This window comes from Carettochelys insculpta, chromosome 15 (assembly GCF_033958435.1).
Source record: "Carettochelys insculpta isolate YL-2023 chromosome 15, ASM3395843v1, whole genome shotgun sequence".
In the NCBI taxonomy this organism is placed as follows: domain Eukaryota; kingdom Metazoa; phylum Chordata; order Testudines; family Carettochelyidae; genus Carettochelys; species Carettochelys insculpta.
This window is the reverse complement of record NC_134151.1, coordinates 30,384,838-30,409,793: the sequence shown is the minus strand read 5'-3', so window position 1 is coordinate 30,409,793 and position 24,956 is coordinate 30,384,838. Positions and strand designations below refer to the sequence as shown.

Genomic DNA, 24,956 nt, shown 5'->3' with positions numbered 1-24,956 from the left:
GAGTGCCTGGGGAGTGAATAGTTAGAAAAGAATTAAACTGTTTTATTTCTTGCTTTCAATCCTTTCTGTGACAAGAACGTTTAAAGAGCTATCCCAAGACTAATCATAGAACACTAGACCTGGGTGGAACCTCAAGAGGCCATGGAACCCACTTCCCTGCCCTCACAGCAGGACCAAGCACTGTCGGTATCATCCCTGATAGGTATTTCTCTAACCACTCTTAAATATCTCCAATGATGGAGATTCTTTAACCAGCACAGGCAATTTATTCCAGTAATTAACCACCCTGACAGGTAGCAATTTTTTCCTAATATTCAATCTAAACCTTCCTTGCTGCAATTTTAAGCCCTTTGCTTCTTGTCCACTCTTCAGAGGCTAAGGAGAATAATTTTTCTCCCTCTTCCTTGTAACACCCTTTTAGGTACTTGAAAGCTGCTCTCATGTCATCTTTCAGCCTTCTCTTTTCCAAACTAAACAAACCCAATTCTTTTAATCTTCTCTCATAAGTAACAACTTTCATTCATGGGCCTTAAAGACTTGTGTAAACAAAAAGGAGTTTTTACAACACTCCTGTGAGTGAGCAGAGTGTTAACTCTAGTTTATAGCTGGATACATTGATTGCAAACCTAGGCTCAAGCCCCACTCCTACGATAAGCATCACAGAGAGTTGACCCCTGTACTACTTGATCTCGCAAGGGCGGTCGACGAGAGAGGTTTTTCCCGTAAATGTCCTGTAGTGAGGACGGCGAGGTAAGTCAACTGCAGATAAGTTGATTCCAGCTGTGCAATTGCTGTAGCTGGAATTGCATATCTAATTGACTTTAAGGTCTAATGTAGACCTGGATCTAGAAAGTGAAGTGGAGTAAAAATGAGTGAAACTGGATGAGCTACTCACTTCTTGTAAAAATTAGTCTGACAGCCCACATTCAGTATGACAGCATCTTTTTAGAAATGAAGCTGTAGTTACACCTCAGAGTGATCCTAAGATGCATCTATTAGGCATTAATTCAAACATCTTATTTTCAATATTTTGTAGAAGTTGTTTGTCCCTTGTTTGCCAGTATGGTCCTTGATATATTCTGGATTATTAAAATATGTTCAGGAATTAAAAATGAACATAAATTCTTTTGTCCAACTAAATTTAGCTTGACTCATTCCAAAGGTCTTATATGTAGACTGCCATAGGAATGTAATGTATATGACACATGTATTACAGACAGCTGGAAACTTGGATCATGCAGTACATCTAAAAGCATCAGATACCCAATTTGTGCCAAATTCTCTAAAACCAATTCAAATAGCAAATGGGAATATGATGGTTTGTATTCTTGGGATCAGAGCTGTGCCAAGCTGTCTGAGAAATGCAACAACTGTACTTTGTTCTTTACGCCACAAGGAGTAGAGATACATTCGCGCTGACCGTTGGACGAGCACAGGAGGTGGTGGAGAGGGGCCTGGCGGTTGGGGGCGTGCATGTGCCCCTGGAGCCGCTTGAAGACCCGGGTGTGCGGGTGGCTTTTTCTTCCGTCCCACCCCTCCTTCCCAACTCTGCCCTTCTGCCGTTCCTCACCGCCCTGGGCTGGCCTTTGTCAGTCCTGAGTCCCCTCCCCCTAGGCTGCAAAGACCCCGCCCTATGGCACGTGCTCTCCTTCTGCTGGCAGGCCCGTATCCAACTGCCTCCAGCAGCAGCACAGGGCGGGGTGGTCCAGGAGAGGACTATGCTGGTGACCTATCAAGGGGCCCAGTACCGGGTCTTCTACAGGCTGGGGGAGGCCCGGTGCTTTGTGTGTCGGGCGGCGGGGCACGTCCGGAGGGATTGCCCCCTGGCCCGGCACGAAGAGGAGCCCGGGACCTCCTCCGACCCGGGGGACATCAGCCACGAGATCGGTGGCGCCCCGACCATTACAGGCCCTGGGACCGCCCCTCCTCCTCTCGTCTCGGACGGATCCATCGCCGCTTGGGCATTGGAGGGCACCCGGATGCTTGGTCCCAGCCAAGAAAAAGCATGCGCCAGCGCCCGAGCGGGCACAAGAGCCAGGCCTGTGGAGGAGAGGGAGGCAGGGCCGGCGGCGGGACCAGAACAGGGCCCACCCCAAGGCGGGTTGCCCCTCTCCCTTGCCGCCCTGCCCCCCTCTTCCCTCCCTCCCTCCTCGTCGGCTCTGTCCCCTGGCCCCTCCTCCTCTACCGCCCAGACCGCCTCCTCAGAGGGCTGGGTGCTGGTGGGGGGGAGGCGGAAGAAAAGGAGTGCACACGCCTGGCACTCCACCCCGTTGGAGGACGGGGCGGACGTGCCGCGCAAGGCACTCGAGAGCTGCTAGCCCCGATCCACCTGCCGAACCCCCAGCTACTGACCATCTGCAGGGGGCGAAGGAGGCCACCGCGGCAGTGGCAAAAAAAGACACCATCCCCTCTGCCCTGGAGCTAGAGCCCAAGGAGGCTGAGACGGCTTTTTCTGCTCCCTCGCCCTCCTCCGACACCCCTCCGGCCGCTATCCAGTCCATTGCTGCGGAGCACCCGGAGGAGGTGGGCCTCGGCCTCGCCCTCCTCCCGCAGGAGGTCGAGGCCCTGGGCCTCACCCCGGTGGCCCTGGATGCAGACGGCCTACTATTGGAGGCCTGCGGGCCGTCCATTCACTCACCACCACCCCACCCACTAGCGATCCCCCAACTACCACCCTCCTCTGCTCGGTATCCCCTTCCGGCTCCCTTATGTTAAACCTCTGACCCTCACTCCCACCCGTTTTTTTTTCCTTTGTTGTCCCCCGAATTCATTTGGGACCGGATACTTTTAGTAGGTTCCCCCTTGCTGTGAGAGGGGCCTTTTAGTTGTGGGCAGGCTATGCCTGCCCACTCCTCGGTTTCCCCAATATGAGGCCCTTCTGCTTGTTTGGGCTCCCCCTGAAGGGCCCTCCACCCTGGCCCTGCCACACATTATAAATATTTATGAGCTGCTTCTGGGTCCTTTGGGTTGAAAGGCCCCATCCAAATATAAAGTCATTGGGTCTGTGTCTCAGTTGCACCTGGGCAAATCCTCTCAGCCCTGATTCTGGGGCATAGGTGTAATCACTCTCTTATCTATGCAGGAAGTTCCAGGATTTGTGCCTTGCTATAGTTACTCTTCAGCAATCTAGTGCACTCTAGGGGCTTGTCTATACTAAGCAGAAGATCAACCTGGTCAGGGTTGATCTTCCAGAGTTTGATTTTATGGATCTGGTGAAGATGTGGGAAAATCAATCCCTCTGGGGTTGGCCATTGACCCCTGTACTCCATGTTATTGTGTGGAGTAAGGGAGGTCAGTGCAAGAATATAGAGGCTAGGTCTTCACTAGGGAAATAAGTCAATTCCAATATATCGATTCTAGCTGCACAAATGCCATAGCTAGACTGCGTATAAGAAACTGACTTGTTTCTCTAGTATAGACTTAGCCTTGGTTGTAACCCTGGTTTTCCATACCGGAACTTGCTGCCTTTGAAGAATCTGACCTGTTAACATCATTAAAGCGTATGGGCTAGTTTATATCCCTTTGAACTAGATTGGGGTGCGCAGAGTTGGGGTGGGGGGCAAGCCCCTTCGGAAGGGCCTGAAATTTTGTAAGCAGGGTGCAGCATGATCAGCTGCTGGGTCTCAGGCTCATCCATCACTCTAAAAATGCTGAAATAAGTTACTGTTTTTATGTCTAGTATCAAAGAGGTAGCTGTGTTAGTCTGTAGCTTTGAGACATTTATATACTGATTAACATAGCTTTTACACTCTACAGACTTATTTTCTTACACATGCTGAAAGGGGCTTTTTTTCATGCAAACATAACCAAAATGTCCATCAGTTTGGATTACATTAAACAGGTTGGAGTGGGGGTGGGGGAAGCTGCTAATTTGCAGGAACAAAAAATGGGTCCTGATGTAAAAAGTTTGCTCACCCCCTGAACTAGATGATACAAATCCTGTTAAGTATGCTTTGTCCTCCACTAGCTTTACAATTTATTTGAAATTTGTAAAATCAATGAAGACATGCCACAGGGAAGGGTCTAGTATACAGCAGATCCATGGTAGCAGTGCCAGCTGCTCTGAAGGCAAAAGTAGCTATAAAAATTTGCCATGAATCTAGTTCACTTGAGGTGTTCCTTAATTGTGTTACATAAATCCCGCGAGTATGGTGTGTAGAAACACAAACAAGACTGTGCTCACATTTTGTTGCCCTCCATGCAGATGTGCTCTGTTGTTGTCAACCCTGGAGAGAATGCAGGTGGGTTTATGATCCAGAAGTCTGGAATTAATCAGTGGAATTGTTCAGACGTATTTATATTTTTAAATCCTTTGGCTCAGCAACAAGAAGTCAGAGCAAATAGAGCTGAAATCTCCAAGTGAGGAGGGTGAAAAAGCTCCTTAGCTCTCCTCCCCTGAAACAGTGAATGGGCAGGGAAGTCAAATGCACTCCCAGAATAAAACAGCTCCTTGTAGGATTTTCACAATTGCCGTCTCCAAATGTAAGAGACATGAATAAGCTGTTGTGCTGTGCATATCAGCAACTAACAGATCCGCGCCTTTTGACTAGATTTCACAGTTCGTGCTAATGCATTCAGCTGGGGGAAGGAGACAGGGGAAGTGGTGTTAATGCATTTACTGAAGAATTGGAATTAGATCAGTTTTCCTTACAATGTTCTTGGTCTGGTTAATCAACTGTATTTAAACCCCCTATAAACATGCAACCTCTGTGGAAAACTTTAACCTGTGATGATCAGGTTCCAGTCTGAAGCCTGAGACTTTTATTGGCCAGTCGTGGCATCCAAGTTCAGAGCTTTGAATAAATTAAATTGTTTGCACTTGGACTCCTTCAGAAATAGACATTATTTCTGGGCCCTGACCAGGGTTGCCTCTAATTTTGTCCATCCATGGCAGGAATAAATTTTGTTATGTGCATCAAGGCATAAGGGGATGTTCACCACCAGTAGAAACATATTCAGCCATTTGTGGGTGCTATGGGCACTTTGCTCTTCAGCTGGGCAGCATCTGAATCTCTCTTGGGAAGCTGCCCAAGTGCTCAGCTTAGAGGTAATACCGGCCCTAATGGAGGATAGTAGCCCAATATTGCAATCGTAATGGGGGTGGAGCAAAGAAGGATTGCAGGGTGCAACTGTTTGCAACAGGACTGAAAAGAAATGACCCAGAGCCATTTTGAGGGCCAGTGTAAGCTTCAGGCCTCTCCTCAGTAGGGTTGCCATATGTCCAGCTTTTCTCATAATTATCCCTTTGAGGCAGTTGTCCTGGGAAATCTCTGAGGGTGCATGCTGCCAGCTGTCCTGTTTTATGGCTCAGGATTAGCAACTCTATTCAGTGCAGGAAGGATTGACTACCCGGCCACCAACACCCGAATTTGAAGAAGGCCTTTTCCAATCTCAGGGCTTCAGCTTTATTTTTTCCAGAACCAAAAACTAATAGCACTAATTCCATATCAGTTGGTCTTTCCCGCTAAGTCTGGGTCTTCTGCAAGGGCTATCCCCTGCATGGTCTTACGCTACGCTGAGAGTCGTCTACAAATTGTTCTCTCTCTACCCCCTCCACCAGAAGAGGGCTTCCTACCAGAGCCTAATCCTAGCAGCTGTTTTCCACGCCTCTTGCAGGCCATCTGCTTGGGAGTCTCCTTCTCCAGAGTCTGCTATTTCCTGGCATTCTCATCAGCCTGCTCCTGGGTCCCCTGCACAACCTTTCTTGTAGCTCTCTGCCTACCATCTGCTGCTTTTATAACCACTGGATCGCTAGCTGATAAGTTTTAGCTAGGAGGTGTCTAATAAGATAAAGGCCTCAGAGTGCCAGCCACCCTGTGAGAGCCATCACCAGGATGGTACAAAAATTGGAAGGGCCCGGGTCTCTCACGTAATGGGGGGAGACCAAAACAAGTGGGCGATAGATACTTTCTGCAATGCATCACATGGTGTGATTTGGTTGTAAAGGTTTACCAGGATGGGCTGCCTTGCTCATGAATGGTGAAGTGATTCACACATACCCAGAACCCCTAGGTCTCTGACAAACATTCCCAGCTCTAGTTTCCTTACAAGTTCCTTTGGCATTTTCAAAGGACCTAGAGAAAGTTGAGGGACTTTACCTGGAATTGGGACACACAACTTCCTTGGGCTCCCCACTGCTGTTGAGTAATAATACTTGGCACTTTTCAACCAAATATCTCAAGGAAGAGTAAGTCTGGTGCTGCCCAGTCTCACCTTTCAGTTCTGAGTACAGACAAAGAGGAGCCACATTCTGCTAAGCTCTTACCCCTGGCCAGTAACAGGTTTTTATCTCTGAGGCTGGGTCTACACTAGGCAGAAACATTGATTTCAGACATGCAATTCTTGCTACGGCAATTGAGCTGCTAGAATCAATGTATCTGAAAACTACTTACCTGACTGTCTTCACTGAGGGTAAGTCTATACTAGGGAAATAAGTCAATTTCAGATATGCAGTTCTAGAATTGAGATATCAGAATTTACTTACTACCCTTGTGAAGTCTGAGCCTCTTCAGTTTCATGTGGATATCCTTTACTCCAGGCAATAGTGTGGAATACAGGGGATGACGGCTGAGCCCAGAGAGGTTGATTTGTCTCGTCTTCACCAGACAAGCAAAATTGAACTCTGGAAGACTGACTGTAGAGCGTTGATCTTCTGGTAAGTATAGACAAGCCCTGAGGGACGTTGATGGGAGAAATGCACCCTCAGCATTTCTCCCATCAACCTCCTGTACTCCTCATGATAGCAAGGAGTACAGGGGTTGACTGCCAACCCCAGACAGATCAATTTCACATGTCTCTAGCAGATGTGCAAAATCGAACCCTGGAAGTACGGATGTGCCCTAAGCATAAACAAGGCCTCGCCTCCTATTTCCTAGGACATGAACCCATCTCCAAGGCAACCTGTAAGCAACATGACTCAGATACACAACTCAGCATTTTTTTAAAGTGGCACCACAGTAGATGGTCACCCCTCCTTTTCTCACAAATCCACTAAGTCATACTCTTAACTGGGATTTTGTCTACCATGAAACAGTTTTAAAAACAAAAGACAGCTGATGGAAAACTCTGTTCAGAGGGAGGTCAGCCTGTTCCTCATCCCTGGTCTGCTTTTACATTCCCTTCATTTCCTAGTCAGAGGAGAGTTGGCAGGAAAAATAAGTCTGTGTTTGTTAACTGTTCCTAGGCTCCTTTGGTCATGAGTGTCGCAGACAGGACAGTAGCTTTGAGGTGCAGATCTCATACAGATTCTAAAGCTCTCCTTCTTGTCCTCTGTTAACAAGCAACACAAAACAAAAGCAGAAAATACATGAGGGAGAAGCAGAATTGTTCCTAATTAGAATATTCCCCAACATCTACCAGGACCGTGTGGCATTTCTAGCATTTTACAGTGACAATGGCATGTTTTCATCTTACTTCATTTTATATACTAGTGAATTTTACATGTGAGAACGTTTTGGAGCAAAAAATCAGTTGAAGTTGCTCAGGTTGACCATTTCCATCTCTTCTATTCAATACACACATTCATCTGTGTGAACAGGATGTGACCCAAGCCTGCTCCAGTGACACAACTGGAGCCTGCACTGGGTACCCGAAAGGAGGGAGCTGAATGGAGCTATTCCCTCAAGCTATGTGCAGTGCTAGAACTGCAGAAGCATAGGCATCAGCTATGTTTAAATGTGTTTTGCTAGAAGGTGCTAGTACATTGTCCCTAGTGAGCACGGAAAGAGATTTCGTTTTCTTTGTGGAGTCCGGATACAACCTATTCTCCCAGGGGCAGTCCTAGGCTATGTCTGCACTACCTTGGAAGATTAACCGGCTTAGGGGCAGTCTTTCGGAGATCAATTTTGTCTGTCTGGCAGGGGCTGTAGACGCTGCTTGACGGACAGAGGAATTCTTCCATCTTCCACCTCTTGGTATATCAGTAGTAAAACCTCTTCTGCTCCTGTAAGAAGCATCTAGGCTACGGTGATACAGCAGCACAGTTGCAGCTCTGCAACTTGTAGTGTACGTCAAGCCTAAGACGTTACCAAACAATAGTGCCCCCAAAATAAGTAAATGAATAGATAAATGGCTTCCCATATTCAAACCTTTGTTAACTTGCAGTTTAGTACTTTCCTTCAGCACAAGTACTATAAAGCTAGGAAATCCCTCATTAAGGAAACAATAGCATCTAACTACCCATGTATGCTGTCTGCCACCACAACTGTATCTACCACTATACATCAACATTCCCTCCCAAGATAAACTACACCCTCCACAATCCACATCCATTTATTGCTCAGATGAAACTACGCCCTCGTCTTTGATCATATCATTTTTTAAAGAACCTTCTATTTTGGCAATATAATCTTTTAAATATCTTCTTCAAGCAGTTTTAACTGTACTTCTAATCTAATCATCCAAGCACTGCCAACAAATTTCAACTTTATATTAGTATTAACTGAATTTACTATGTGTCTTACTTGAATTATTTTCTCCTTGTATTCTAAGGTCCAATAATAGAAACATAGGAAATGCAAAACTGGATCAGATCCAAAAGCTACTTACTGTATATCCTGTCACCTGCACTGGCCAAGAGCATCAGAGGAATTTGTAAAACCCCTATAGTATGAAGGTATGGAATAATCTGTCCCCCATATTAGGCCCCATCCTGCTCTCCAAGGGCCATAGCTGCTTTTAAACCTGAAGCATAAGGCTTACTATCCCTTCCAAAATTTTTTGGATATTCTTGATAACCATCTAAATGTCCGATCCTTCTTTGAATTCCCTCTTTCTAAATTCTTGGCCTCAGTGAGACCCTGAGTTCCGCACACAGGCCTGGCTATTTAATTTCCAGTCTCTATTTTACAAAAATCCCACAATGTGGAATGCACCAGCTCCAAGGATGCCTGCTTTCTTCTCAGTCTTTACATTTTCTTTAAATTTGGAACATGTCACCTGTGCATCATGGCCTTGAATGTAGGAGGTGAGATAATGGAGCCACCATATTTGCATATATAAAATGGAACAAGTTGCAACTTGCTATTGAAAGTCAATAGAAATCTATGAGCAATAATTACAAGAAAAACACATATAGTTTCTGTGAGTCCAGAGTTTTACTTTAAATAAAGCAGTGGGAACATCAGCTTTGATATATAAACTGGGCATTTCTTGCCAGAAAACAGTCTGAAAACAAAACAAATAGCCGCCAACTCTAGAACTATGCTTTCTAGCCTTTTATGTGTTAATTTCAAAGTACAGTTTGAAGGCATTTAGATGCTCATGCAGATAAAGGAATGACATATAATTGGAATGGAAGGAGATTTACTAAAATAATCAGTGAGAGTCACTGCCTAGTTACACTAGAAAAGTAGGCCACAGCAGAGCACAAGCCACACTTCACTTTGCCTGCCAGCCTGGAGTGTTCAAAAAAGAATTAGATAAATTCCTGGAGGTTAGGTCCATCAATGGCTATTAGCCAGGATGGGCAGGAATGGCGTCCTTAGCCTCTGTCAGAATCTGGAAATGGGTCACACGGGAGGGATCACTTGATGATTACCTGTTCTATTCATTCCTCTGGAACATCTGGTGTTGAACACAGTTGGAAGACAGGATACTTGACTAGATGGACCTTCGGTCTGACCCAGTATGGCCGTTCCTATGTTCTTATGTGCTGGTTTGGCACTTTTCCCACGTAACTTCTGCCAACAAGGCTGCTATGGTGTCTGGGAAGGAGTTTCAGGATGCCCTTCCATGCACAAGTCAAAGGTGATGATGTGACCTGTCCCATGTGTGAATAGCTGGTGGGTGCAGTTACCTTCCTTGTATGAATTAAGACGGATATCTGTATATTTATCCAACAACTTATTTTTCCAAGTGACTCTGCTGGTAAAGACCTCAGAGCCTATGAAAGTAAACTATCTAGGCTGGAATGAGAGATAGTGACATACAGAGAGAGAGTGTAGAAAGAAAGAGTTCAATCTTTCTTTCCTTGGCTCTTGGATTTTTGACTTCTCATTGTGTCATCGTCTTTCCAGTAAATATGATGGGCTGGTGGCTCCTCTGTCTTTTGTTTGTTTTTCTGTGAATTCAATACCCATGAAATGTACTCAGTAAACAGCCCAAGGGACTCTATTTATCCCCAGAACATAGATAGCCAGGAAGACAAACGTTCATGTTGCTGTGCCAATACCCCTCAACCCTAAGTGTGAAGGACAACGTAGAGAGCTGAGAAAATTCAATCAAAGCAACATTCTACCATATTTCACTCAACTCTGCCAAACTTCCCAGAAGTTTCATCCATTGTATTCTTTTTTTTTTTTTGGCCTTGTTTGCAGCTTGCTGTTACAAAGGCTGGGTGTTAAAAGCCATCTTATCTTACACTGCTTTACAGATACTAGATCCAGAGAGTAAATGCTACCAATGATATCTTAAAAATATCTATCTAAAAAAATCTTAAAAATATGATATCTTAAAATATCTTAAAAATCTTTAAAATATCTTAATGTTTGAAAAAATACTACAAATCTAACGTATCGGTTAGCAAATTGTTTTCCCCTCCCCATTACAGCAGAGTGCATGGAATTCTCATTATGAAACTTCTCTCACAGAGTTGCCATTGATTAAAAGTCTAGATTTACTTATTCTTGATCCCAGATAAATATCTGTTATGAAAACAGACTTAATACACCAGGCCCTTTTTAATAATGCACACAGCTTTTAGTTTTGCAAGAACAGCTCTTTAATGAAGGGGTGATGAATTCTGACTAACTTTTCCATGTAAACTATTATTGGTTCTGAAATTAAAGCTATAAAGAGGCATTATTGTATTATTAAATGCACATTATCCCCCAAAACAAGTCCCAGGGAAGTACCATTTACATGTGCTATCGGCCCAGGAGACACTCCAGCCTCAAACATGCTTTTTCTTCTCTGAACTTGTTGGAGCAGGCAGTGCATCCAGCACCTGAGAGAGGTTTTATTGCTCCAAGTTCTAAGTAAGCTGCTCATTTTCTGCAGAACTTCAGCAGGGTACAAGGGGGGAATAGTGGGGCCAGTCCCAATTGCTTCTTCCTTCATGACTTGCAATGAGGTCAATGAAAATCAAGCTTGAGAGAGCAATTTAGAATCTGACCCTTCTTCTTACCTTACTTGCAGCAGGGAGCAAGTACCAGAGAGCGTATTACTTACACTGGTTTTGCATCAGCATAACTTCATTGACCTCACTGGACTGATTCCTGATTTACACCTGCTGAAAGTGAAATTGGGATCAGACCCTTAGACCAAGTATGTCAAAAGTGTGACATTTGATTTTGGGCACATCTGTTTTAGAAGGCATAAGCAAGTGTCACTTGAAGGTTGTTTTCTCCTCAGATGAGCTCTGTGAGCATCAAAACTCATTTATAGAGATTTGTCCTGCTACATGTCTCAAATCAACCTCACAGAGTGAGAGCTTCACCTGCTCTGCCCTATGTTGCAAGGCCAAACAGGGCAACCACACCAGAAACCTAGCAAACAGGGCTACAGCCGTTGACTGAGCAGAGTCAGCTGACTAGCAGCAGAATGCTGATTGGTCATCCCTCAGCATAAAGCTTCCTGTTCCCATGCTACTTCTTGCTTAGAAATGTATTAGTTGTTTAGACTTGCTGCTGATCAGATCTTGGTGAGCTGGTTCCTACTGCCCTGCCCTAGCTCTGGTTATTGACTCCAGCTTGACTCTGTGTGACTCTGAATCTAATTTGATTCTTGGCCTGGCTTCTGAATTTTGCTATGATGACCCCAATGATAATTTGGGCTCTAACTGTAAGTTCATACTGCCCATAGATGGGTGGCAATGGGCCTTGATAATATTAATATATATTAGAAAGAATTAACACACAGGCCAGTGGTGGGAGGAATGAGTAGAAGAATAGGGGACAGAGGCAGGCTAGAAGTCAAGTCCAAGCTAAGTACAATGTCATATAGACACGGCTATTTTGGCCTCTTAATGTTTGCATTCTGAAATGTGTAGTTAATGTTTGCATTCTGAAGCAAAAGATGCTTTCTTTGAATTCCTCTGAATTTTCCCACTCTTTCCACCTTCTCCAATCTGTCCTTCCTTTGTTTGTGTATATTGTTCTATAATGGCAGAGATCCCATTAAAACCAATGGGCATGGAGCATAACAGTTGAGTGTTTCATGTCCGTTAGATGTGGCAGTGATACTTAGCTGAACTGCAATTCCATTGGGAAATGCAGGACTGTATGCCATATATAAGGACAAATCCGGTTACAGAAAGTGAATTCTTGGAAATCTGTACAAATAATTCATGGGGTGAAATGACTAACAGTTTAAAGTCTGTCACAAACAAGAGTTTTATGACTTCATAGCCCAGCTAAAATCAGATGAGTATTTGAGTTGGAATGGACCCGTTTTGTAACCTAATCCACCCTTGTCTCACACAGCACTTTCGTTATCACTAAGCAATCCCAGTTAAGGGTGTCAGATCTTGCCTTGAGTCTCACCCATGAAAGTGATCATAAAACCACCCCTAGCAGTTTGTTCTATTGCCTAATGGCTCCCCCTAAATATTTCCTAACAATATTTAACCTACATTTTCCCTTTTGTAGTTCACACTCATTGGTACTCGGTTTGCCCATGTTAACTAAGGGGAATGTTTTGTCTCTATTCTCTTTAGAACATCCTTTCTTGTATTTGCAGACAGTTAGCAAAAGAGACGTACAAATAGGGTGACTTTATGTCCCAGTTTTATAGGAACAGTCCTTCTGTAGCTCTGTCTTATACAGGCACCTACCTTATTCTCTAACCCCGTCCTGATTTTTCACATTTCCTATGTAGTAACTCTGTAGACAAGTCTCTGTTGGAGGTTCATCTGGATCACAAAACCAGTTATGTGAGTCAATATCTGAATCTCTTTAATCTGCAAAGTAGAGTTAGAACTCCTGTTTTTTGTCAAAGGCTGCTTTTCTAGTCAGACCACAAATACTTCAAGAACAGCTTCTTTTCATGGCATCCAGGCATGGTACTTCCACCCCTGGTCCCATCTGGAACCAGGGAGTACAAGGACCCAAAGCAATGAAATAAACTTCCTTGATCCTCAGCATTCTAGTTCAGCTTTGGTTTCTGTTTGCTAGTTGACATGTTACTCTGTTCAATCCTATTCACTCGTGTCTGTTTTTAGACCTGGTGTAACTTCTAATGGCATCGTACAGGTTGAACCTCTCTAATCCAGAACTCTCTCGTTCAGCAACATTCATAAGCCAGCATGATTTTAGTTAGCTGGATGGCTACTTATAAGCGTGGCCAGATTTTCCATAGATGTATAAAATTTATTTACAGCCACCAGTCCTGGCTCTCAGTGTTCTGTGGTGGTGTTTTAGCTGTAATTTGCTCCTAAATGTCTTCTAAGAGCCCAATAAGCAGTGGAAGTATTGGCAATGCTGTTAGGGGTGGGGCAGGAAGGTGCATCAGCAGTGGAGTGGAGCAGGCTGAGGGGACATGGGGCAGAGCGGCGGTTGTCCTGGGCACTACACCTTCCGAGGGAGGGAGTTAATACAGATAGCTCACTTGTGTTTCTGGTTCTAGAAAGCAGAAATATATGTTGACTGAAAGAGTGAGATCCTCCTCCCTTGCATTAACAATGTTGTTCTCTTGGATTTCCTCAGGAGAGATTTATGTGGTGTCCCAGGAGTACATCCACCACATAAGCATTCACCAAAAATACCTCCGGACAATCACATAAAGCAGCAGTACAAGCACGTAAAGCAGAAGCATAAAGCACTCCCTGCATACGTGAGCAGTCACCTTTCTGCTTTCCTCTTTAAGAGAAGGCTTCTTAAGAGATCAAAAGTTTCTTAAAAGCCAGTATTGGGCCTATCCCATTGCCCAGCGCACATGTGCAGCCACTTGAGCTATTCCAGATTTGTACTGTAAATGACATACCAGCAGCTGTGGACATCATCTGCCATCAAACCAACCGCGCTAGTTTTAAGGCAGTGGCTCTGAGAGGCTGGCCAGTGGTCCTCTTTCTTTTACTGGTGGTCCAATCTACCAAAAGAGGGTACAATACTGGTCAACATAAAGAAGCGAGCTGTAAATCTGAGCCCTGGTTCCTAATAGCTTCCCAGCAAAGTGCTCTTCAAGGGATCACTTACTGAATAATTAACTATTTTGCTGCTCTTGGTATTCTCTCTTCTACAGGAAGAAAATGCTTGGAGCTCTGCCTTGCCCTCATGCAGGTGAGCTCTTTAAGAACATGCGTCATGAGCTACTCACCTCAGTGGAATTCAACTGCATGCTTGAGGTGTAGCACCTGTTTCAAATGCTTTCCTGAATGGAAGCTTCAAGGAGCTTGATGCTCAGGTGAGTTCTCCCAGAGTTCACTGGACACCTACTCACTACGGGTTATGGCAGGATGAGGAATAGTTATGCCAAACCCTTCCCAGAAAAAAAAAGCGGGAGGGGGGGGATTTCCAACAGGGTTACCGCTGACTGCTTCATCTTAATTTTCTTTTAAAGTTAATCATTGATTACAAGAAAGCAAATGGAATAGACACCACAGCCCATGGCTGGCCGGTCTGTAAAGAGCCAAGTGTCCTTACTGCAAAAGATGAACCCATTCTAATACTGAGCCCCCGCCGCATTTAGGGACTGGGTGTGTGTGTGCCTCTGATTGTCCTGCTGAGCGAAGGTCAGTCAGGCAATGCGCCCATCTCTCCAAAGCTGGGTGTGCCTAGTGATGTGAAACATTTTTAAGAGCGGGGGTGCTGAAATCCAGCCCCCTTACCCTGTCCAACCTGCCCCCTGCCCCAGCTGAGGCCTGGAGCAGGGCCAGCAGCAGACCCGCCGCACACAGGGCTGGCAGCAGACCCCCCCGCACGCAGGGCTGTGACTCACCCGGGGGATACTGTGGGGACCCGGGAGTACTGCAGAAGCCCCTACAACCCCCGGTTCCCCTGCCTAGGGGCTCGGCCCGGGATCGGGCCCTGTCCCCTGGGCTCAAGACAGCGCCTTGCCTGGTAACTCTGGAGAGCCCCTCTACCCCTAGCAGGACCCCTCCAGCCAGCCCGGCGGCTTGCCCGGCTGGAAGAGAGCCAGCAGCCGGGCGCGGGTGCCAGACCCCGGCGAGTCCCCGCCCTGGGTGGGTGCAGCCCGGCTGGGGCGGCGCACGCTCCGCCTTGGCCGCACACCGCGTCCTCTCGCGGGCCGGCTCCCCAGCCGGGCCCGGCCCTGTCCTGCCGTCCAGTCCGCAGCCCCCGGGCCAGCCCCGCGCCCTGCCCCAGCCAATGAACAGGGAGCCAGCCGGGCCGGCTGCGCTATAAGGGCGGGGGCCGCGGCTCCAGGCGGACTCGACCACCAGCGAGAGAGCTGCGCAGTACAGTGATCATGTGCGGTGAGTGACGGGCTGTAGCCGGGACCGCCCCTCCCGCCGCGGCCCATGGGGATGCCACCTCCTTGCGGCCTGCCTGGAGCCGCCACCCCCCCCTTGTCTCAAAGCCCCGGAAGGTGGGAGCCCCTGAACCGGGGGGCGCCGGCCCGGGAGAACCTCCCTTCCAGGCGGGACATTCACGTTCACCTCTGCCCCGGCCCCATTCGCAGCCAGCTGAGCTGGGGCTAGAGGTACCGCCGGTCCCATGCGTCTCCCTTCCGCTCGGGGATCTCATGTGGGCGGACGGATGGTTCTTGCGTTCCAGCCCGGGCGAGGGGAGGTTGCGCGGTCCTCGGTGCCCACCCGGAATGAGAGAGAGGCCAGAACTTCCCTGTAATCCTGTTGGGGGCGGGTGGGATGATATCCTCTGCTGGGAGACCGCAGGGGATCAACTGCTGGGACAAGAGAAACTGTTGTTAACTAGCAGATTTGTCCGGCCTTGTTCAGCTTTTAACTTAATTAAGTTTAAAAAAATATATAAAGAAAACGTACCCACTTTATTTAATAAAGATCGTGTTTTTCAAAAATAGTGTTAATCTTTAAAAAGTTAACTTTTTACATCAGATTTCTTAAAACAGGATTGTTAATGTGTCCCTTTGCATTATTTCATATGTTTTAAAATGGGAATTCCATCGTGTATTTTTCCTTCATCCCTCTAAACTCTTATAATTGTCTATTTTAACAAACAAGGGCGATTATTGATTTGGTTTCTAAGAACCTTTTCTTATAGTGTTAAAAATGAGAGCCTTGATTCTTTGCCTGTAGCAAAACAGAGCATGATGCCAAATTTATCCATTTTTGTCCCTTTTATGTAAGGTTTATTGAGAAGAGAGGCTGTAGCTGGAATAGGCTGTTTTTCTGGCTCATCTTGTCTGTTTCTACATTTGCTCAGTTATGTCCATTATGACTGTTTGATTTTGTGATTCTCTGTTTTTTTTGAGAAGCAGTCCTATTCCAGGCACACCTGGTTTTCCTGGCAAAACCGAACTCTGACCTTGCTATAAAGTGTGATAAGAGGAAGCTATATACTGAATTTGGTGGGCTTAGCCCTTGGCGTTTTGGAGGGGGATAGCAATCAAACAATCCAAAATAGGTAGTAGACTTGCAGGATTGTTGCAGCTCTATTTGGTTCTAAAGACCAAGCTGGATGAGGCTGACCACACTGGCTGCTGTGGGTGGAAGAGACTCCATTTGGAGCACCACAGACCTAACAGAGGACTCTGTGGAGCACAGCAGCTTTTTTTCTGCTCCCCATTGAAGCTGGTGCAATAACAGATCTTGTCTTACCCACTTTGCCCTTTTTGGGTGTCATAGCATTAAAATAGCCCAAATTCTACCGCAGCAAGAATAGGAGTTCTTGTTAGTTAAAAATGCACCAAGAGCTCAAGTGGCTTTTTTGCATCTGTTTCCTTGGGAAAGTAAAGCCGGGGGGGTGTGGGGAAAGGCTGCAGCAGAGGAGTGAATGAATGACTGTCTCTTAACAACTTAGGGCTGCTAGAGGTAATGCTTCCCTCACCAGCATCCCATCCTCCGCTCCCATTCAGACCCAGTTAGATTTTTAGGTTTTTCTCTGCTGGCCCTGCCACAAATTCCATTTTGGTGGCTTGCCTGTTGTAATGACAGAAGTTTGGGGACTTCTAGTGGTACGAATGAGTGGTAGTTGGTTCCTGGGGTACTGACTTTTAATCTTTGGCCCAGAAACTCTGGGGCTTCACCTCTGTTCAGAATGTTTTTAGGGGTTTGCATATCAGAAACTGAAAAGCACTGCTCCATGTCTAACTGTCTCCCCTTGTTATTTGGCTGTTTCTTCCTAGGAAAAATGTGCTCTTAACTTGTTACCTAAGTAGCATTCTTCCATCTGCCTGGCCAACATGTGTTGGAGAGGTGGATAACTATCAACAGAAAAACCTTTTCTGTCAATGTAAAAAGTGTCCATGTTGGAGTGCTGCTGTAATGCTGTAGCTATTGAATTAGCCAGTGCCATGGCTACACTAGAAATTAATGCATCCTTGGTTTCCCTACTGATGGCAAGACTTTCAAGATAATCTACTCATCAGACATGGCCTGCTTTGAATGTGACTAGATGCTTCAAAACACATGAAGTCCTGTGGCACCTTACAGACTAACATGGCTACCTCTCTGATCTGTTTCAAAATCAGGACAGTTCCCAATGCTGCGGTGCAGTTTAGCAACAGAATTTTTAATGCAGAGAGGTCCTTTGAGACTTCAGAATATGGTAAAGATAAGGAGCCAACTTGCAGGATAGGGAAAGATGTCCCACCTACCTGAATTGTTTAAAAAATTTAGTAAAGGTTTTTGGTTGGAGATGTTGAACTGAAGTTGAGTTTGGGTCACCTCCCCTTTTCTACTCCATCAGAAATTGAAGCTTGGCCTTTGCAAAGAAATGTGAGCAGCAACTTAATTTTAGGTAACAGGGGGAGCTGTGCTAGTCTATATACTATCAAAACAAAAAGCAGTCAAGTAGCACTTTAAAGACTAGCAAAATAATTTATTAGGTGAGCTTTCATGGGACAGACCCACTTCTTCAGACCATAGCCGCACCACAACAGACTCAAAATTCTGGTATGGCTATGGTCTGAAGAAGTGGGTCTGTCCCATGAAAGCTCACCTAATAATTTATTTTGCTAGTCTTTAAAGTGCTACTTGCTGCTTTTTGTCTTGTTAATTTTAGGTGGCTTTCATCAAAAGAAACTTAAGTGGTGCCTTTGGGCTAAAAACCCACAAAGCAATGTAGGTGAGAGACAGCCCTAGGTAAACAAACATGTCAGTTATAAACTTTAAGGTGGGAGACTCAATCTGAAGCATGTTGGCTTTGATTGAGGAAATAAAGGTTTGGGGTAAGTGACTCCTGACTCTCTAGGAAATGGCAAGGGGAGTAACAAGTCAAGTCACATAGTGAGTGATGTGATTTTTATATTTTAAGTTCTTTAAGGCTTACTCTCTTCTCCAGTGATTTAAAATGAAGTATTCATGGTCCTTGTTTGTGTGTGGAGGTATCAAATACAGGCCAAAGATTTGCAATGTGGGTTATTAAATTTTAAGTACCTGAATTTATCTACATACAAGCACTAAGCACCCTTTTCAGATGGCTAATTGTCAGACTTTGACCAGAGTTGGTGTTTGTGTAAATGGAAAATTTACATGATGGTATATGCAGTATGTCAAGTGCTGACTCTCTTAAGCAGCTTTGTCTATTGATATGTTAAATAAGTTCTAGTCCATCTAAAACTGAGCTTTACTTTTTTGTCAGAGCGAAATTTTTCTGGCACCAACAATACACTCAACTGCAACTATTGAAAGCGGACTGTAGTCTCTTGGGGGGCAGGGGAAATGCCTTACTTTTGGTCAGATTTAAAGCATAGGCTGCCCCCATCTTGATGAAATCTTGCAATTACCAGCATTCTTGTGAAGTCTTCCAAAGGGCAAAAAAAATCTCAATCTGTTGTCTAGCACACAACATATTGTCTGCCAGGGAAAGACAATTGCAGACTCGTGCTGGGAGTTTAAAGAGAGACCTCAAACAAAGTAACTCATAAGAACATAAGAATGGCCGTACTGGGTCAGACCAAAGGTCCATCCAGCCCAGCATCCCATCTGCCGACGGTGGCCAATGCCAGGTGCCCCAGAGAAGGAGAACAGAAGACAATGATCAAGTGATTTATCTCCTGCCATCCATCTCCTGCCCTTGTACTGAAGGCTAGGGCACCATGCTTTATCCCTGGCTAATAGCCATTTATGGACCTAACCTGCAAAAATGTATCAAGCTCTTTTTTAAACCCTAATAGAGTCCTGGCCTTCACAGCCTCCTCGGGCAAGGAGTTCCACAGGTTGACTGTGCGCTGTGTGAAGAAAAATTTCCTTTTATTAGTTTTGAACCTACTACCCATCAATTTCATTTGGTGTCCCCTAGTTCTTGTATTATGGGAAAAGGTAAATAAATTTTCTATATTCACTTTCTCCACACCATTCATGATTTTATATACCTCTATCATATCGCCCCTCAATCGCCTCTTTTCCAAACTGAAAAGTCCCAGTCTCTCTAGCCTCTCCCCATATGGGACCCGTTCCAAGCCCCTAATCGTCTTAGTCGCCCTTTTCTGAACCTTTTCTAATGCCAATATATCTTTTTTGAGGTGAGGAGACCACATCTGCACGCAGTACTCAAGATGTGGGCGTACCATAGTTTTATATAGGGGAAGTATGATATCTTTTGTCTTATTATCAATCCCTTTTTTAATAATTCCTAACATCCTATTTGCCTTACTAACTGCCGCTGCACACTGCGTGGATGTCTTCAGAGAACTATCCACTATAACTCCAAGATCCCTTTCCTGATCTGTCGTAGCTAAATTTGACCCCATCATGTTGTACGTGTAATTTGGGTTATTTTTTCCAACATGCATTACCTGACACTTACCCACATTAAATTTCATTTGCCATTTTGCTGCCCAATCACTCAGTTTGCTGAGATCTTTTTGTAGTTCTTCACAATCTGTTTTTGGTTTTGACTGTCCTGAACAACTTAGTGTCATCTGCAAACTTTGCCACCTCACTGCTTACCTCATTTTCTAGATCATTGATGAACAAGTTGAACAGGATCGGTCCCAGGACTGACCCCTGGGGAACACCACTAGTTACCTTCCTCCATTGTGAAAATTTAACATTTATTCCAACCCTTTGTTTTCTGTCTTTTAACCAATTCCCGATCCATGAAAGGATCTTTCCTCCTATCCCATGACCACCTAATTTACATAAAAGCCTTTGGTGTGGGACCGTGTCAAAGGCTTTCTGGAAATCCAGGTATATTATGTCCATTGGGTGCCCCTTGTCCGCATGTTTATTAACCCCTTCAAAGAATTCTAATAGATTAGTTAGACACGACTTCCCTCTGCAGAAACCATGCTGACTTTTGCCCAACAATTCGTGCTCTTCTACGTGCCTTGCAATTTTATTCTTTACTAGTGTTTCTACTAATTTGCCTGGTACTGATGTTAAACTTATCGGTCTATAATTGCCAGGGTCTCCTCTAGAGCCTTTTTTAAATATTGGCGTTATATTGGCCGTCTTCCAGTCATTTGGTACCAAAGTGGATTTAAATGATAGGTTACAAACCACTGTTAACTCCGCAATTTCACATTTGAGTTCTTTCAGAACCCTTGGGTGAATGCTGTCTGGTCCTGGAGACTTGTTACTATTTAGCTTATCAATTAACTCCAAAACCTCCTCTAATGTCACTTCAATCTGAGTGAGTTCCTCAGATTTGTCACCTAAAAAGGCTGGCTCAGATTTAGGAACCTCTGTAACATCCTCAGCCGTGAAGACTGAAGCAAAGAAATCATTTAATCGCTCCGCAATGGCACTGTCTTCCTTGATCGCTCCTTTTATATCTTTATCGTCCAAGGGCCCCACTGCTTTTTTTAGCGGGCTTCCTGCTTCTAATGTATTTAAAAAACATTTTACTATCGTTTTTTGAATTTTTGGCTAGCTGTTCCTCAATCTTTTTTGGCTTTTCTTATTACATTATGACACTTAATTTGGGAGTGTTTATGTTCCTTTCTATTTTCCTCACTAGGATTTGACTTCCACTTTTTAAAAGCTGCCCTTTTCTCTCTCACTGCCTTTTTAACATGGCTGTTTAGCCATTGTGGTTCTCTGTTAGGTCTCTTACTGTGGTTTTTTTTTATTTGGGGTATACATTTAAGTTGGGCCTCTAGTATGGTGTCTTTAAACAGTTTGTCTGGCCTAATAAACGTCTGAGGAGTATTTTAGTTCCCCTTGCCCTGATCCTCTTCCTGTTCTGTTGGCATAGAAGCCATTTTGCACTGGAATAGATAAGCTGCAAGTAACTTGATCAAGTTAGTTAATACAGTCACTACTACAGTTTATAAATGGGTCATCTTCCGTGTGATACAGGTATGTGGCAATGAGCTCAAAAGGAACAATACCCTAACATTAGAGAAAGGAATGACTGAATAACTATCCAAAGGTTGGCTGTGTTAGTCTGTAGCTTCACAAATAACAACCAATCCTGGGGCACCTTGGAGACTAAGCCATGTATTAGGTTCAAGCTTTTGTGGGTAAAACCCACTTCCTCAGATGTGTAGAGCAGTAGGGGGTGGGGAGAATCCAGGGTTTATATAGCTGGGGATGGAGTTGGGGGAAGAGCTACCTGTTAGTAGTAGGACCAATTGCTTAACTTGGTTCATTAGAATGTGCCCCATAATTTGCTTTAACTGGTCCTGCTAATAACAAGTAACCCCTTTTCCCCTGCTTCCTTTCCACTGTCCCTCCACTATGTAAACCCTGGGTTCTTTTTTCCACTCCATTCATCTAAAGAAGTGGTTTTATCCACAAGCTGTAAGTCTCTAAGGTATTTCAGCTTGCTTATAAATTATCCAATTCTCTAACTTACATTCAAGGCCAATGTTTCTTGTTTAACTCTTCCTAGTGATATGAGACCATTTTCAATGGCTTTACTAGATTTTTTTTTTTTTTTTAATATAATGCTTAAGGAAAAAAACTATTTTATCCTACAAGTTTCATTAGAAATGGCATCTAGTTAACATCTCTGGATGCTATTAAAGAGCATCAACTTCACAGGTCTCCTTTGTATCAAAAATATTTGTCAAACCAGTAACTTCATTCCATTTCTAGTGGGTGTTAGCTTTTAGGAAAACACTGTGCTAAAACGTATTTCTTGTTATGTTGCTCAACTCCTCTAAATCCTGCCAAAAGGATGATCTTTGCAGGGAAGAAAGTACATGAGTGAATAATATTAAACAGAAGGAATATTGTGGAAGTTCAATTTTTGAGAATGAGTTATTTCCCTGTACCCAAGGAGTGTCTAATATATTCTTTGGCAGTCCAGGCTGCAGCTGTCAAATCCAGTGTAATAGCCTCTAGTGGGTTCTGAACCTCCTAGTTCATATGTGTAGAAATCTAGCTTAGAGCTCCCTGGAAACAAGGAACCTTTTAACAATTACAGCACACTGGTAGCGTCGGAAAGGCAGTCCCAAAGAAAGTTTCCTGGAACTCTGCATAGTCGCAGCCGCCACATAGAACATACAAGCTTGATGTCTTTCAAAACACTGAAATCTGGCATAGGCAGTAAGGTTGGATCTGAAATGGGCCGCACGTAGCAGTGTTTTGAAATTAAATGTTTGAAACTTTGAAATAATGAAATATTAAGAAATTTATGTTTTAAAAATTCTGCTTTGGATGCAAGTACCAAAGACAACTGGAAATAAGTGTCTGAAAGATGTCGTCAAATCCTCAGGCTAAGAGCATTTTTATATATAATAGACTGTATCAGAGAGGTAGCCGAGTTAGTTTATATCTTCAAAAACAACCAGAAGTCCTGTGGCACCTTATAAACTAACATATTTTGGAGCATAAGCTTTCATGGGCAAAGACCCGCTTCACGAAAGCTTATGCTCCAAAATATGTTAGTTTATAAGGTGCCACAGGACTTTTGGTTGTTTTTAGTAGACTATAGTCATTACTTCCAAGAAATCCGTTTTTAAGAATCGTGCTTGTGATGGGTTTAGATGCCTCTTTAAAATTTAACTAACACACTTCAATGCCCTCTGCACATAGTACCATGTGGATATTAATACAATAGGCATATTGGAAATGATTAAGCAGCACTGTAAGTGTATTGATACAGCAGAGTGCGGTGATATCTTTTATTGGTGAGCAAGACGAAATATGGGGATATCTCTTCCGCAGTGGAGAAGTGTTCTTCTGACGCCATGCTATTCTGGGATCTGTCTGCTGAGTGCAATAGCTTCTTGGCTCATGTGCACTGTTAGGTTGAATATTATATCTGATGGAAACCCTTTGAAGTTGCTGGATTTATACTGGCAATGATTTTGTCCCTACGCATTCAACTACTACATTTTTCACTACAACTTTCTTGCTTTTGGAGGACTAGGATATGTAAACTATGTTGCTGCACTCTTATGCCTTTAACTGTTGAAGTAAAGCAGTGACTCTTTAACAAAAACTCCTTCTCTTTCAAATGCTAATTAGTAATTGCAATTCCATATTTGTTGTTAAATGCGATATTTGCAAGTTTAACCATCCTTTTTTAAAGAGCTCAACTTTTCTTAGTTTGGCAGTGTCCCATTTCCCTCAGTACCTGGTATTCTGGATTAGACAGAAGCTAATTTATGAAGTGAAAAGTCTTTTTTGGCAGCCAAATCTTCCAGGCTGCCACTATGACAAAAATGGTCACAAGCGTTTTCCCTTTTGCATGCTGGTCAACATAAAAATTCCAGTCTCATTAGAAACCTTAAGAATTCCTTCCTGTCAGTGTACCATTCACTTGTCCTTTTCTCCTACCCATTCAAGAAGAGATCACATATAGTGCACACTCTTCTCATTCTGTCTTTGTTTCTGAAGCAGAGTTCAGTTCTTTTCTACAGCAGATTGCTCTCTACACAAGACAAGCTCAAACTTTAAGGTAGGAAGGGACCATCGTGATCATCTAATCTGACTGCCTGCATGTGGCAGGACACAGCACTTGACCCACCCAGTCCTGTAATAGACTATAACCTTTGGCTGAATTACTGAAATCCTCAAATAATGTGTTAGAGAGTCCACCACTGTCTAGTTTGAAGCAGCAAGTGACCCATGCTGCACAGCTGCAGAGGAAGGTGAGAACTCATCAGTTTCTGCCAGTCTGACCTGGGAGAAAAAATCTTCCTGAAGTCAAATAGTGACCAGTTACACCAGGGGTGGGGAACCCCCACACTGTAGCTTACATCTGGCCCTGAGGCTTGGAGTTCCCTCCTCCAGCATCTGGTATGCAGCAGATGGAGGGTGTGGAGCCCCAAGCTTTGTGGGCCAGAGTCAGTCAAGTCATGGCTGGATCTGGCCCATGGGCTCTGTCTGGAGGGGGCAGGAAGCAGCTCCACGCACTGCTGACATCACTCCCCATCTGCCAGCTGAGGGAATGGCAGTACACTACTGCTTGGAGGGGTGCTCCCTCCCAGCCCCGGCTATTCTGATGACCTGGCAATTCCAGCCAGCCAAGTGTCCTGTCCCTTCATCCCCAACTGCTCCTGTACTGCACTCCTGCCCAGATCGCTTCCGCCTGCACCCTTCTGTCCTGGCAGCCCCCTACCACACTGAACCCCTCTGTTTTGGCATCCCCAAAAAATCTAAGAGCTCCAGCCCTGCTAGGCTCTGGGGCAAGTGGCTTTTTTGTATGCACCAGGGAGAGGGTTAGGGGGTAGGAACGGTCAGGCATTACGTCATTGAGGTTTATTGCATCTCACCTTTGTGACCCCTGACTGACTTCCCCCAGAAACCTCATGATTCAGTGGGCCCTGACCCAGAAATGGTTCCCCCACCCCTGAGTTAGACCTGAACATGTCATCAAGACCTACCAGTTAGACACCTGGGAAAGAATTCTCTGTAGCCAAGTTGAGTGTCCATTAATGCTGCAATCCATGTCTGCACCATGGATGACTTATGTGTTTTATTTCTTGCCCTGTACAGTTTGGCTTTTCATTGGATGTAAACA

The 24,956-nt window shown here is 44.6% G+C and overlaps 1 protein-coding gene and 1 long non-coding RNA gene across 3 annotated transcripts in view; one reads left to right on the top strand and one right to left on the bottom strand.

The window, feature by feature from the left end:
- Positions 1–6,635, bottom strand: part of LOC142021164 (uncharacterized) — a 52,596-nt gene extending 45,961 nt beyond the window's left edge. Inside the window, exon 1 of the long non-coding RNA XR_012647607.1 lies at positions 6,485–6,635. This is a non-coding gene — a long non-coding RNA (uncharacterized LOC142021164). The remainder of the gene's footprint in view (positions 1–6,484) is intronic.
- An 8,598-nt stretch (positions 6,636–15,233) lies between these two features.
- Positions 15,234–24,956, top strand: part of GFPT2 (glutamine-fructose-6-phosphate transaminase 2) — a 28,007-nt gene continuing 18,284 nt past the window's right edge. For both annotated transcript variants that reach the window (XM_075009384.1, XM_075009383.1), the window contains exon 1: positions 15,234–15,370. In XM_075009384.1, the coding sequence (XP_074865485.1) occupies positions 15,364–15,370 (7 nt within the window). In that variant the 5' untranslated portion in view covers positions 15,234–15,363. The remainder of the gene's footprint in view (positions 15,371–24,956) is intronic.